The following is a 12,970-nucleotide window of genomic DNA, read 5'->3' as shown; positions in this document are numbered from 1 at the left end:
GAAAGAGAAAGAGACCGGGAAAGAGAGAGGGAGAAAGAAAGAGAGTTGGAAAGGGATCGTGCTCGGGAACGGGAGAGGGACAGAGAACGGGACAAAGACAGGGACCGTGAGCGGGACCGAGACAGAGATCATGACAGGGAGAGGGAACGAGAGAGGGAGAGGGAGAAGGAGAGGGAGCGAGAGCGGGAGGAACGCGAAAGGGAGCGAGAACGAGAGAGGGAACGGGAGCGGGAGCGTGAAAGGGAGAGAGGTCGAGACAGAGACAAAGAGAGAGACCGCCAGAGAGACTGGGATGACAAAGAAAAAGGAAGGGAAGACCGCAGGGATAAGAGAGAAGATATTCGAGAAGAAAGAGGCTCAAGAGATGTCCACGATGAAAGAAAATCCAAGTGAGTGGATCTAAATGTTACTTCAGTCAAAGAAAGAAAAAAAAGGCAGTCTTTTACTGTTGAATTTGGTAAGTTAGTAGACAGGGGAGTATCTTAAGGAAGCAGACACCCTGTTTATGCCTAGGCTTGGTCTGGAGCTGTGTCTCCCCTGCATCTGTGTGGCACATGCTGGTAACCCCCAAATTCGTTCTATGCTGGTGTAGTCCAATGTTTTGTTAATGCTGAATCATGCATCTACTTGTGAGCTAAGAGTTGAGTCAGACAATGTAATTTTCCCTTCTAAGTATGCATGCACTGTCTTGCCTTTAATAATACAGGCATTCATGGAAACAAAGTAGAAAACTGTGGTACATTTTGAAGCCTGAAATTCAAATAGCAGTTAACTAGGTCAGGGTTTGTGACTTTGTTAGTTAAATTTCTTTGGAGCATGCATTACCCTTTGCACTACTAAATTTCCAATACCAGAAGGCTACCAGTGAAGGCATGAACAATATCCCAAGTATATGTGTTGTGCTTCCTTTAAGTGCATAGCTATTACTTGGAATGACAACTTAGAAAATTACAGAACTTCATGGCATCTTTAAATATCTTCCGTTTGAGGTGCTTAGACGTCAGGGATTGTATTGATGATAAACTCAAAGAATCCTGAAGAAATTTGATGGTGCATGTTCCTTCTGCAGGAAGCGTCACAGAAACGAAAGCAGTCCAAGTCCCCGTCAGTCACCCAAACGTCGCCGTGATCATTCTCCTGATAGTGATGCTTACAACAGTGGAGATGATAAAAGTAAGTGGGAGTGGGCTCTCTCTGCAGCTGGACCCAGCTTATCCTCTGTCTATGGAAAATAACTTGCAATTTTAAATAGAAAAAACACGGGGAAAGTTTTGTAAGTGTTCCCCATATTTTTATGAGCACTACCATTTTTCTTCATCTTTATTTGTCATTTATCTTCATTTTGTCACTATGTATTATGTCTGCCAGGTGATAGTGACTTCCACATCTGTTTAAGATGCATGTTTACCAAATTGGAAATTGTCTGTTGCTGCTGCAGCAGTGGAAAAACATAAGAAATCTAACTGAAGTAATGGGTTATGTGTTTTACTGGACACTTTCTTTGGCATGCAGAAGACAGCAAATGCTCACACGTTCTCCTTCCTACACAATAAAAGCACATTCTTTTTCACATTTTGCAGATGAAAAGCACAGGCTCCTGAGCCAGGTTGTGCGGCCACAGGAATCCCGGTCACTGAGTCCCTCTCACGTCACAGAGGAGCGGCAGAGCCGCTGGAAAGAAGAAGAGCGAAAATCGGACAGAAAGGAAAGTTCCCGACGCTATGAAGAACCAGAGTTTAAAGAGAGGATTTCTTCAGCAGATAAGCAAAGAGAGCAGCCAGATGCTTCAGAAGGCTCCCGGTCCAGGGTTCAGGAAAGTCTTGGACACCGTCCTTCTGAGGAAAGAGATGCTTCTGATAGAATGCATGATGACAGCAAGAAGAAGTCTAAGATACAGAAAAAGGCCACAAAGAAGAAGAAAGATGATGACAGTGGGGTGGAAAGGTATGCTAATGAATCAACAACTGAGGAAAGCCAGGTCTTTTCCCCTAAGAAAGGTCAGAAAAGGAAAAATGTGGAGAAAAAGCGGAAGAGATCCAAGGGTGATTCTGAAGTTTCTGACGAAGAAATTGTTCCACATCATAAAAAGAAAAAAGGCCCAAGAACCCCGCCTGTAACTAAAGAAGAATTGGTTGAAGAACCACCTGAGAAAGCTGTGGCAGAAGTCCCCACAAAAAGAGAAGATACCACATTTAGTGACTGGTCAGATGAAGATGTTCCTGAACGTGGTGACATTGTTGTTCCAGAAAGAAGCACTGAGGATTCCCATAGGAAAAGTCACAGGACAAGGGGAGAAAAGGTGGAAGCCCCTCATGTTACTATAGAGGATGGACCACACCGTAAGCCTGTGGACCAGAAGCGCAGCAGCAGCCTCGGTAGCAATCGGAGCCATGCCTCAAGCAGGCTTAGATCCCCCTCCAATGAGTCAGCGCATCGCAGTGGAGATGATCAGACTGGACGGAAGAGGATCCTGCACAGTAGCTCTAGGGATAGGGATAGGGACAGGGAGAGGGAGAAGAAAAGCTTAGAAATCACTGAAAGAAAGTCCAGAATTGACCAGTTGAAACGAGGGGAACCCAGTCGCAGCACATCTTCAGGTAATGAGATGCATTTTAGTGAGACTGACCTATCATTCTGTGTACAAATCCTAAATTGTTCTTGGATGGCTCTAATTAGTGTAACAGGAGAGGGAGGTGCTGTCTGCCTTTCACTGTAAAACGAGAATGAATTAAGATTCCTGCAAGTGTTAACATATTTGAAAAGCTGATTCTCAGTGGGCAGGATTACCATTTTGTTTACACCAAAACATTCAGTTGGATTTGGTTCATGCTGTCTGGGGAATAAAGTAATTTGCAGGACAAAAAAAACTCATAGAGGAAATGCTTGTGCTAACAGAACATTGAGGTAGTTTTATCATCTAAATAATGTTCTTTAATTCATTATTTGCATTGATTTTGGTATGGAAATTCCTGAAATTTTGCAAAATTAGGTAAATTTTTCATGGTTCCTGTTAGGCATACTTTCAATGCACATGGAAATCATCTTTGTTGCAAATCAAAATAGTCACTTTTTAAAAATGTGTGTAGTTGCTGTGAAAAAAAAATAGGTAAAATATTTTAAAACTGAAACAGCATCAATACAAAAACGTCTTCTTCCAAAAACATTTTGGCTCTCTGTTCTCCTCATTGCTACATGCCTGAAATTATTTTTCTGAATTCATCATTTGTTAACTAAGGCATTCTTAGCTTTTAGAAGACATGTTTTAAAAATTCTGAATTTTGAGGCAATTCTTTTTTCTTTTTTTTCCCCCCCAAGCCTAAATTTCTGAGTTAAGATTGTGTACCTTCTGTTAGTTTCCATCATAGTAGAAATAGCCACTAAAGTTCTTTTCTGGAAGTGGGAGAAGTTACCCCGTTTCTAAGTAAGGTTAAATCTTCTAAGGCAATCTGACAGCTTTATTAATTGGAAGATGATGCTTTTGAGAAGTGTATTTTCATACCCAAATCTTTAAAATGCTTTGGTCTGGTAAAGTAGTGTTATATTTATATGTCATAGTCATGCTTATATTTATGACCTTTCGTGCAGATCGTCAGGATTCAAGAAGCCACAGTTCAAGAAGAAGTTCCCCTGAGTCAGATCGTCAGGTTCATTCCAGATCCGGGTCCTTTGACAGCAGGGAAAGGCTTCAGGAGCGAGATCGGCATGAACATGATCGAGAACGAGAGCGAGATAGGAGAGAGGGGAGACAGAGAGACTGGGACCGAGATGTGGACAAAGAGTGGCCAAGGAGCCGGGAACGAGAGAGACTCAGGGAGCGAGAGAGGGATAGGGACAAAAGACGGGAGCTGGAGAGGGAGAGAGACCGACAGCTGCCTGATACTGCTGAAAGAGAGAGAGAGAGAACTCTTGACATCTCCTCTCAAAAGGAGTCAACAAAGCACAGTGAAACAAAACTGGACAGAGATCACGAAAAAGAGTTTGATGGTATTTGCCGGGATTCAGCAGCTTCAGAGAAGGAAAAAACAGACAAAGATTTAGGACCTTTACAAGGCTTTGAAGATGGAAATGAGGCTGAAAAGGTAGAGAGTTTAGAAGGTGAGCTATTCTGGGAAAGAACCTGGACTAACAAATACTTTATTTTTTCTCTTTTAGCATAGTGCTGAACTGAGCTATATTAGAATAATTTTCTACTGAAAGCCTTATTGGCTTCAACTTCTCTACTGTGGAAGCAGACAATGAGAGAGATATCTGATGAGCATCTTCCTTAGTGTTAATTGTGTTAGTGCTGTTTCTTAATTTCTAGAGAAGTCTTGAGGCAAAGAAGCATAAATTATCTGAGATATAATTTCACCAAAATCTAATGTTTCTGAATAGGCAAGTAACTAAAAGATAACACCAACATTTGATTGGCTTGTTACATCATTGTAAGACCTATTTCTTACTTTGGAAGTGACAGTTAATGAGTGGGGAGGGAAAAAAAAGTGTGGACTCGGAACAGGTTTTTGGGTTTTTTTCTGCCAGAGCCCAATTATCATAGAAATGGTTGTCTGATTAGTAGGTGAAACATATGTATGGCTTAGCACAATAGTCCAAAAATAGCTTTCCTGAGGTAATCTTAAGAAGTGCAGCTTCAGTTTGCTGGTCTTAATGGTACTGGGGAAAGCATGCTTAGAATTGATAAATAAAGTCAGCAAGGGGCAAACACTGACAAACTCCTAAGAGTTTGTCACATGAATTAGAAGCTTGAACTTTGCAAGAATAGGGAGTTGGGGAGTGCTTTTATATGAACAACATAAAAGAAACAAGGGTCTAAATCCAGAGTAACTGGTGTATGTTACAGTTATGCTCATTGTGTTTGCCATTCTTAGTACCTGTAGTGTTCATTGTTAATTTGGGCAGTTAAATGCTGTCTCAAGAGGATGGTGAGGAATATTTAGTACTTATGTCTCCTACCTGATTACTCACAAAGTGGTCTTTAGGTTTGAGAGACCCTATTGAGAAAGTTTCATTTGAGGAGATTATCTGTGGAGTGGAAGCACTTGACAAAAATAGTATTTGAAGTGAGCCTGGAAAAGTCTGCTTTTGCTACAATAGACAGAATTAACTATTTTTAAACTAGAGGAAAAGCATGGTATGATAAATCTGAGAGTACAATGTGGTATCTGCAGAAAAGAGGTAATAAAAGGCCATTTTTGGGTACATTACCAGTTTCCAAGAGGGCACCTGTAACCAAACAGGCTGTGCAGGTTAAATGTGTTCTTAGTTCCAGCCTTTCAGCATACTTGTTTTAATGTGTATTCTTTTGTCTGTTTTTCAGAGGTTGTGTTCTAAATTCTCTGCAGGTTATCAGCTGTAGGGAGTTATGGTATATTTAGAATTTTAAAATTTTTTTTAGAAAAATAAATCTATTTTGTAAAATATAAGATGGCATTCCATTTTATTAAAGTGTACTGTTAACAGCATGGTTATGATTTTCTAAGGTTTAGTGTACTTCATTGTCTTTCATTACTTTGTAACTCCTGTTTACATTGCTCCGTTCAGCTGGTGTGTTGAGTTTTTCATGCAGAATTAATATAAAAACACATTTCCACAAAAGAGTGGTAAAAGTAATGATTGGATTATACTCTAGAAATTATCAAACTTTGTCTTGAAATTCAGAATGTAAAGTATTTTTTTAAAAAATTATATATTGAGAACTATGAATTATGATTTTAAATTTTTTAATACAGTTAATTGTTAATGGGTCCAGTCATGTAGTACTGGAGGACTAGTGTATCTGGTAAATCAGTATGGATGCAGAAGATGGATCTTACAGGCCATGAATATTTGAAGTACTAAGTACCATTTCCAAATCTGATGATATTAGGGAGGTATCTGGTATTTAGTTGGCCAAATTACTGTAGTGTATTGTCTAACAAAATGTGTCAGAATATCATTAAATTATCTTAGTGTTTTGAACCTTAATGTGTTTTCTTTAGGAGTGGGCTTAAATAATGCCTCAGATGCTATATGCTTCCTCCAAAGCATTGCCACATGGTCTGAGTAGTTTGTTTATGCTCTGCTGGCACATCTTTCACTTGGTTTTTCCTTGCTGATTTTTAGGTTAGTTGAGGTGGCTATTTTTTTCTTCCCCTGCAAAAGCAAACTTAAAAAAAAACCCCAAAGAATAGGGGAAAACTTAAAATGGAAGCAGCTTCACTTCTGGCTTAAGGGAGCTGGAAGATACCAGAATAGTCATCCACACAGGAGGATCCATGTAAATTCTGTCCTGTTTGTGTGGCACGACTCATTGCTAGTACCCATGTTGGAGAACCATAAGCCTGAGTTTAGAGCAATAGGATTTTTAAGTGCTTGAGTCAGATCTTTCAGTCTTGGAGATGAGAGGATGTTCCTTTTGTGAACTGCAAAATTCAGTGTTTGTCTTGTGTTCACAGGTCCTAAGGAGTATGTTTCCACATACAGCACAGGTATTTGTGTATGCAGATAGTATGTGGATGGATAGGAGGGGTAACAACTAAAAGAAGTTTGGCATGGCTTTCTAAAAGCTCTTCTTGTGACTGCCACAAAGAATCTAAAATTTTGTACATAATTGTTTCATTCAGGATACCTGTTGCCTTTTTGTATTTTGGAGTTTTGTTACTTCTTTTAGGAGTTTGGACTGAATCCTGATTTTGGATTAGTGTGCTAAAGCATCTGAAAGATTTTGTGGCACTAACTTAGATTTTTATAAACTATTTATTATTATAAACTACATGTCAGATACCAGATAATCAACATGTATGTTGTGAAAATGGCCTTATCTGAGCAGTTTGACTAATACTGCACCAAAAAAGTGACCAGTGTATATAAAATTCAAACTACCACATTGTGTATGGGAGGAATAACTTCACTGTTTCTGTGGGTTAATACCAGCTTTTATGTTGAATCATGCTTGTTCCTAAAAGCTAACAGTTTAGTTTGCTAAACCTTTGTCTTCAGGCAGTGTACAACATGTTTAGAAAACAAATACGATTGCTTTAAAGCTCCCGTGTCTGTGTCTGTAGGAGGAGAGGATGAAGCCAAGACTAACGATGTGCAGTCACTGGGGTCTGGTGCTGGAGAATACGAGCCAATCAGTGATGATGAACTGGATGAAATTCTGGCAGGTGATGCTGAAAAGCGTGAGGATCAACAGGAAGATGAGAAGATGCCTGGTAAAAGTATATCAACCCCCCTTTGTGATTATTTGAATAGAAGGATTAGATCAGTGTACATATAATGCTGTTGTGATGTTGACAGTATTTCTGAATTAGGAGTGCAGTCTATGAGCAGATTCTGTCTGTGCTTGAATGCTTTCCAAGTGCTCTGGGAAGAATGGAGTTGTCTCGTTGTCCTAAGTTCAGCTGAGTATTCTGGGCTGTATGAACTAGCTTTCTAAAGCATTTAATTTGAATGTGCCTTAGCATGTTCAGTTGTACTGTGACTTTTGTGAATGTATAAGTAATATGTCCAAACCTGCTGGCTAAACAGGGTCTGAGCAACCTTTCACAAAGGGATTGCAGTAAAAATGAAGCAGAGTATTAGGCAGGGGTTGGGGTTTTTTAATCCATACAGCTTTGCATTTCTATTTCTTTTTGTATTTCTCCTATTTTCCACCCATCCAAGTGAGTTTTGACATTCTTACCTGAAGGGTCCAAGAGGACAACAGAACAATGTTCATCTAATATATGTATTGCTTTCAGGAGACAGCTGTGTGTGCAGCATGTGAAATTAATCAACTGTGGTAAGGGGTGATGATGTGATAACTCATTCTCTGTCAATGTTTTTGCAGATCCAGTGGATGTTATAGATGTAGACTGGTCCAGTCTTATGCCAAAGCAGCCAAAAGAACCACGTGAGCCTGGGGCTGCACTCTTAAAATTCACACCAGGTGCTGTTATGTTGAGAGTTGGCATTTCCAAGCGATTGGCAGGACCAGAGCTCTTCACCAAAATAAAAGAGACTTGCCAGAGAGTCTTAGAAAAACCTAAAGGTAATTTCTGCAGGGATTAAACTGTCTTTTGTGTATAATGAAAAAGTCCTTATGAAATGTGCATCAGTTCGTTATTTTAGGTTTCAAAGACCACAGAAAGTATATAATGAGTATTGTGTGAAAATTACAGAAATATGATACAGCAGCATGTTAGTCAGATTAGTGTTTTAATTCCAGCAATGGTGAGGAGGTCTAAATTAAAAAAACAAAACAAAATTGTTTTTATCCTGGGGTAATATTCTTTTTGGGAGACCATTCACACTTTCCTAGCCTTTTATATGAACAACATAAAAGAAACAAGAGTCTAAATCCAGAGTAACTGGTGTGTGTTATGGTTATGCTTATTATGTTTGCCATTCTGAGTAAGAATTACCTGTCGTGTTCATTGTTAATTTGGGCAGTTAAATCAAATGCTGTCTCAAGAGGATGGTATCATCAGTTTCTTAGAGAGCAAAGTATCTTTTCCAGTGAACTAGTAGTAGTATTTCAAGAAAGAAATAAGATTTCTTATTTTCATTCTGAGGATCCTTCCTAGAATTCATAGATAGGAGTTTTGGATCAGAATGAAGGCACTAAGTGAAATTTGTATGTTATACCTCTACTAAAAGTGGGAAATTCAACAATTTTTACAGGTTTGGAATTTGGATAAAGTATGTGTCACAAGACCTGCATGATAAATGGGATGGGCCTGAATTGTACTGGTGCTGCTTACTGCAATTCTGAGTGTAAGCAGGGCTTTTTCATGAGAAAGAATACTAATTTTTCTGTTTTCACATCCCAGGAGCCAGTTGAGCTACTTGCAACAACTTGCATGGTAGAATGGTTCTTTTAGGACTGTGAAACATTTGCTTTTTCTATAAGATCTCTATGCAAATTATTGCAGCATCGAAATGTTAGAAAATTGTGGCTTATAAATAATAGTATCTGCAGAGCTCATGGGTTTTTTTTACTCTCTAAATTCTAGTTCTTAATTTGAAACAATACCTTTCACTTTACATTATTCTTTACATCGTTGTCTTGTTAACCTCACAGTCTCAGATAAGTGGGGGGGAAAAAAAATCCAAAACTTCTCTTAGCTGTGCTAATCTCTATCAGTGTCACTCCTTGCTTGAGCCATTTAAATCATATAATTATATTAACTGGGAGCTGTTACTACTGCTCCTATTTTTCTTTTTCTTTGAGTCAAATAAAATATTGAGTCTTCCTGAGTATACAAACTGATATAGAAAAGGTACGAACTATGTCTCTCCCTGTAAGCTCTAATTTTGCTGTGTACTTCAGCACTTCTTACCAGGGATTCCTTGCAACAGCAACTGCGCTGCAGGATCACTCCACCTGTCTGTTTAAAATGATACCCGAAATAATCTCAGCAATCCTTGCATGCTTCCCTAGAAATAAAGTCCTTAGTGATAATAGGAGGCTCTCCAGCACTGCCTCTGGACTGTCTTAAGTGTACTAGGATTTAGCATAACTTTGCTCTGGAGAGGAAGGGGGATTTGAAGTGCCTCTCTTGATTTCCCTTTGGTGTGTGCAGTCTCTCACACATCAGTTCCTACACTGCCAAGTGTAGGCTTTCAAGTGTATGCACTTCCTGTGCAGTCTGCCAGGTGAATGTTCTCTGTATAGAGATTACACAGCTACAGCACATATATTTTCTAAAGAAAAGCACAAATAACGGTTTCCTGAAAGCTGAAAGAATCGGAGCTAGATGTGTTCAGTGTGTGAAACAGTGAAAAAGTAGCATTTTCACTTTGGACTTTGTGGTGGTATAATTTGTCTCCCTGTCTTATTCCTGAGGTTGGTGTTCCCTTCCTTGTTCTTGTGGAGGAACAAATTGAAAAATTTCTGGTAATACTATTAAGTGCAGAAAGAAAGGAAATGACACCTTGTTTCAGGGTGTGCTTTTAAAATTATTTTTTCTTTGGAAAGAAAAATCTCTATGTGATGGTATTGAGATTTGTGGCTGACTTGCCCTCTATTATATGCAATTGTTCCTTTAAGGATATGGACATGCTTACTTGCCTGATATTCTCAGCAAGCATCTGGCACCTGAGAAGACTCTGCAAGCTGTCCATGTTACCTTTGAAGTGGCCTTTTTGTGTCTTGACACTTATTTCCATTTTTTGATTGTCCATTGAGATTGTCTTTGACTTCAGTGCAGTTCTCTTTAACCTGCCCTTCATTTAGTGCAACTTTCTTGTTTCTTTTCACCTTGTTTAAAAACTTGTATAAAAACTACTGATCTTCATCCAAATTCTGAGTGGTTTAAAAAATGCATTTTTGTCCTCTTCTGCATTCATTCTGCCAAACTGCCGGAGCAGTCTTTGCTTTTAGATGCTGTGTTTTCCCCCGGGTTCTTGCCATCTTGAGTGAGGCATTAAATTCTCTGCTGAACACCCAGCTTTACTATATAGAGGCAGCTGGATTGGACTCAGCCACATACCTTGTCAGCTTTTTTTCTATTACATGATAATATTCCTAATTATTGTCAAAGGGCTATAAACCAATGAGCTGTGGTCCACCCCGTGCGTTCTTTTTGTCTTTGCATTTCGTAGAAGCAGACTTGTTGGCAAACATGAGTCACCTCAGAATCTGTCTTTTCTAAAAGTTTTTTTCTGCATGCTATTTCTTCTGGTAAATGTATTGAAGGACTGGTCCTGTCACCTTGAGTACTGTTAAATGCTTTAGGTGAGCTGGTAGGAAGGGGTAGTCCTTTGGCATCTGCTGACTTGTTCTCCAGGTTCATCCACCACAAGTGAAAGAATTATTCTAGATAGTTGTGTTTCACTTCTGTATAGCCATGCAAAAACAGTGTTGACACTGGGAGAGTTACGTGATGTCTTGCAAAGAAGTGGAACTTAGGTACTTTATGATTAATGCAAGTGGTAAACAAACAGCTTTTGTCCGTCACACATCTGACCATAAATCATACCCCATCTTCTGTCCAAAGCTGTCACTCAATTTTTAGGCTTCCCAGTGATTGCTGTCTTAATATTGCTTTCCAGCACTGAATCTAAATACAAGGGTATTCATCCTTCCCTTTAAATGGTGAAGGATTTATTCATGTTATTTTATAAACTCAAATACTCTTTTTTTCCCAAACCTTGATATTGTTTAGAAGGCATAAATACAAATAGTTATATTTTCATATTACTGTATGTTGCTGTTCAAAAATGCCATATATATATTGATCTGTGCAAATCTCAATTCTTTCTAGATGCAGAAAACCTTTTTGAACATGACCTGGGAGCACTGAACATGGCTGCACTTCGCCGAAAAGAAGAGAGAGCAGGTCTTCTCAGCAATCTGGGTCCTTGCTGCAAAGCGCTGTGCTTCCGCAGGGATTCTGCAATTCGTAAGCAGCTCATGAAGAACGAAAAGGCAGGTGGTCTGCTTACAGTGCTTGGTCGAGGTGTGGTGGAAACACAGATTCCCCTAAGCAGAGCATTTCTCTTGGGAGATAATTTTTGTGTTTGTTGTTCGGAAGCAGGTCCAGTCCTTTAAATAATAAACACTTTTATTTAGAGAGGTTATAGGATGTTTATCTTTTAGGTAGAATGAGAGATTAATTTAAGTTTGAGACTAGAGCTAGGTTCTGTTTCTTATCATTTTGGGGTTTAAATTCAGGAGATACATTTTCTATATTTAAAGGATACATAATAGAAATAATTAGGTAAAATACGATTTCAAAGGTAATTGTTTAATAACTTTCCTGCTTATGATTCCATGTGAGAATCCAAGTTAAAATTAAAACTTCTTGTATGCTAGTAGAAAAATCATTAATTCTCCAAGTCTTTTCTAGTGGTATGATTAGTATGATTAAACCTCTAATTACTGAGAGTACTTGAGGTTAATTTGGTGTTACAAGACATTGTTTTCAGGTCTTCCTTTTTTTAAATTTAATTTCTAATTTCAACAGGGTGCAACGAAACAAACTTACACAAATTCCGCAGCAATGGACAGTGACTTGTTACGGTTGAGCCTACGGTTATTCAAACGAAAGACTGTGTGCCAAGTTCCCGGGCAGGAAAAGACAGAGGACAGCAAAATTCCACAGCCAGCTCTCCAGCAGGAAGTCTGTGTGACTTGAGGAAATGGCTGCAGTGGCGCTTCCTAGTTAGTTTCTCACTACCAGTGTTGGTGTTGCTGTTTAGAACTGGTGGTTGGAAAGCAGCTGTAGAAGATGGAAGGAAGTACTCCATTTGTACACAGTTAAGAATATTGGGTTTAGATGTGAATAGGAGTTAAAAATTAAGACTTCTGTGTGAAGGTCTCTGCAACTTTTGTAATATTGAACCTTACACTGTAACATAAACCTGTTTTATGGTGCATCAAGTGTAATAATGTGAAGATGTCTGGATTTAGCAGTTTATAACATCCACGGATATTAAACTGAGGAAAACCACCTGTGTATCTTTTTCCTTATTATGAATGGGTATTTCCACCATCACCTTGGTCCCTCAGTACACATCTTGAATTTGTTACATAGCTGGGAGTCTGTTTGCCTCCCTTTTCCAAATCTCTTTCTTATCACAGTAGCCTCTGGTGTGGATTGGGACCAAAGTCTAGCTCTTTTCCATCTTTAACATAGATTTCCTTTAATGTAATTTCTGGACACGAAAACCTAGTCCAGTCAGTTAAGGCTCCCTTTCTTGTTGATGGAAGAGAAAGTTAAAAAAAAAACCAAAACAACCCAAAACCAACCACTTCAAGATTTATGCAAGATTTATGAGCAGTTTTAGGTGTCTATATTTATGAGACTAACTGCATTTTGGAAATGCTGGCTGCTTTCAAAATGGACTAACTAGTGCATATTGAAAAACACCTGAAGGACAGCACAGTCACTGGTCACAGCCAGCAGGGCTTTGCGTGGGAGCCTGCTTTTCAAACCCGATTTCCTTTTACAGCAAAGTAACCCACCTGGTTGATCAAAGGAAGCTAGTTGATGTAATCTTTCTG

General features: G+C 39.0%; 1 protein-coding gene across 2 annotated transcripts in view; it reads left to right on the top strand.

Moving 5' to 3' along the window:
• The window catches only part of ZC3H13 (zinc finger CCCH-type containing 13), a 41,530-nt gene extending 29,114 nt beyond the window's left edge, over positions 1-12,416 (top strand). Inside the window, exons 14-21 of one of the 2 annotated variants that reach the window (XM_017733602.1) lie at positions 1-389; positions 1,070-1,173; positions 1,581-2,597; positions 3,586-4,095; positions 7,044-7,199; positions 7,811-8,011; positions 11,229-11,392; positions 11,931-12,416. In XM_017733602.1, coding sequence (XP_017589091.1) covers positions 1-389; positions 1,070-1,173; positions 1,581-2,597; positions 3,586-4,095; positions 7,044-7,199; positions 7,811-8,011; positions 11,229-11,392; positions 11,931-12,101 — 2,712 coding nt within the window. In that variant the 3' untranslated portion in view covers positions 12,102-12,416. The remainder of the gene's footprint in view (positions 390-1,069; positions 1,174-1,580; positions 2,598-3,585; positions 4,096-7,043; positions 7,200-7,810; positions 8,012-11,228; positions 11,393-11,930) is intronic. The other variant, XM_017733603.1, reaches the window with a different exon arrangement.
• Positions 12,417-12,970: the final 554 nt, after the last annotated feature.

The sequence above is a fragment of the Corvus brachyrhynchos genome, unplaced genomic scaffold (assembly GCF_000691975.1).
Source record: "Corvus brachyrhynchos isolate BGI_N302 unplaced genomic scaffold, ASM69197v1 scaffold202, whole genome shotgun sequence".
In the NCBI taxonomy this organism is placed as follows: Eukaryota; Metazoa; Chordata; class Aves; order Passeriformes; family Corvidae; genus Corvus; species Corvus brachyrhynchos.
Note: the sequence above shows the minus strand (reverse complement) of the source record. Positions and strands in the feature narration are given on the sequence as shown.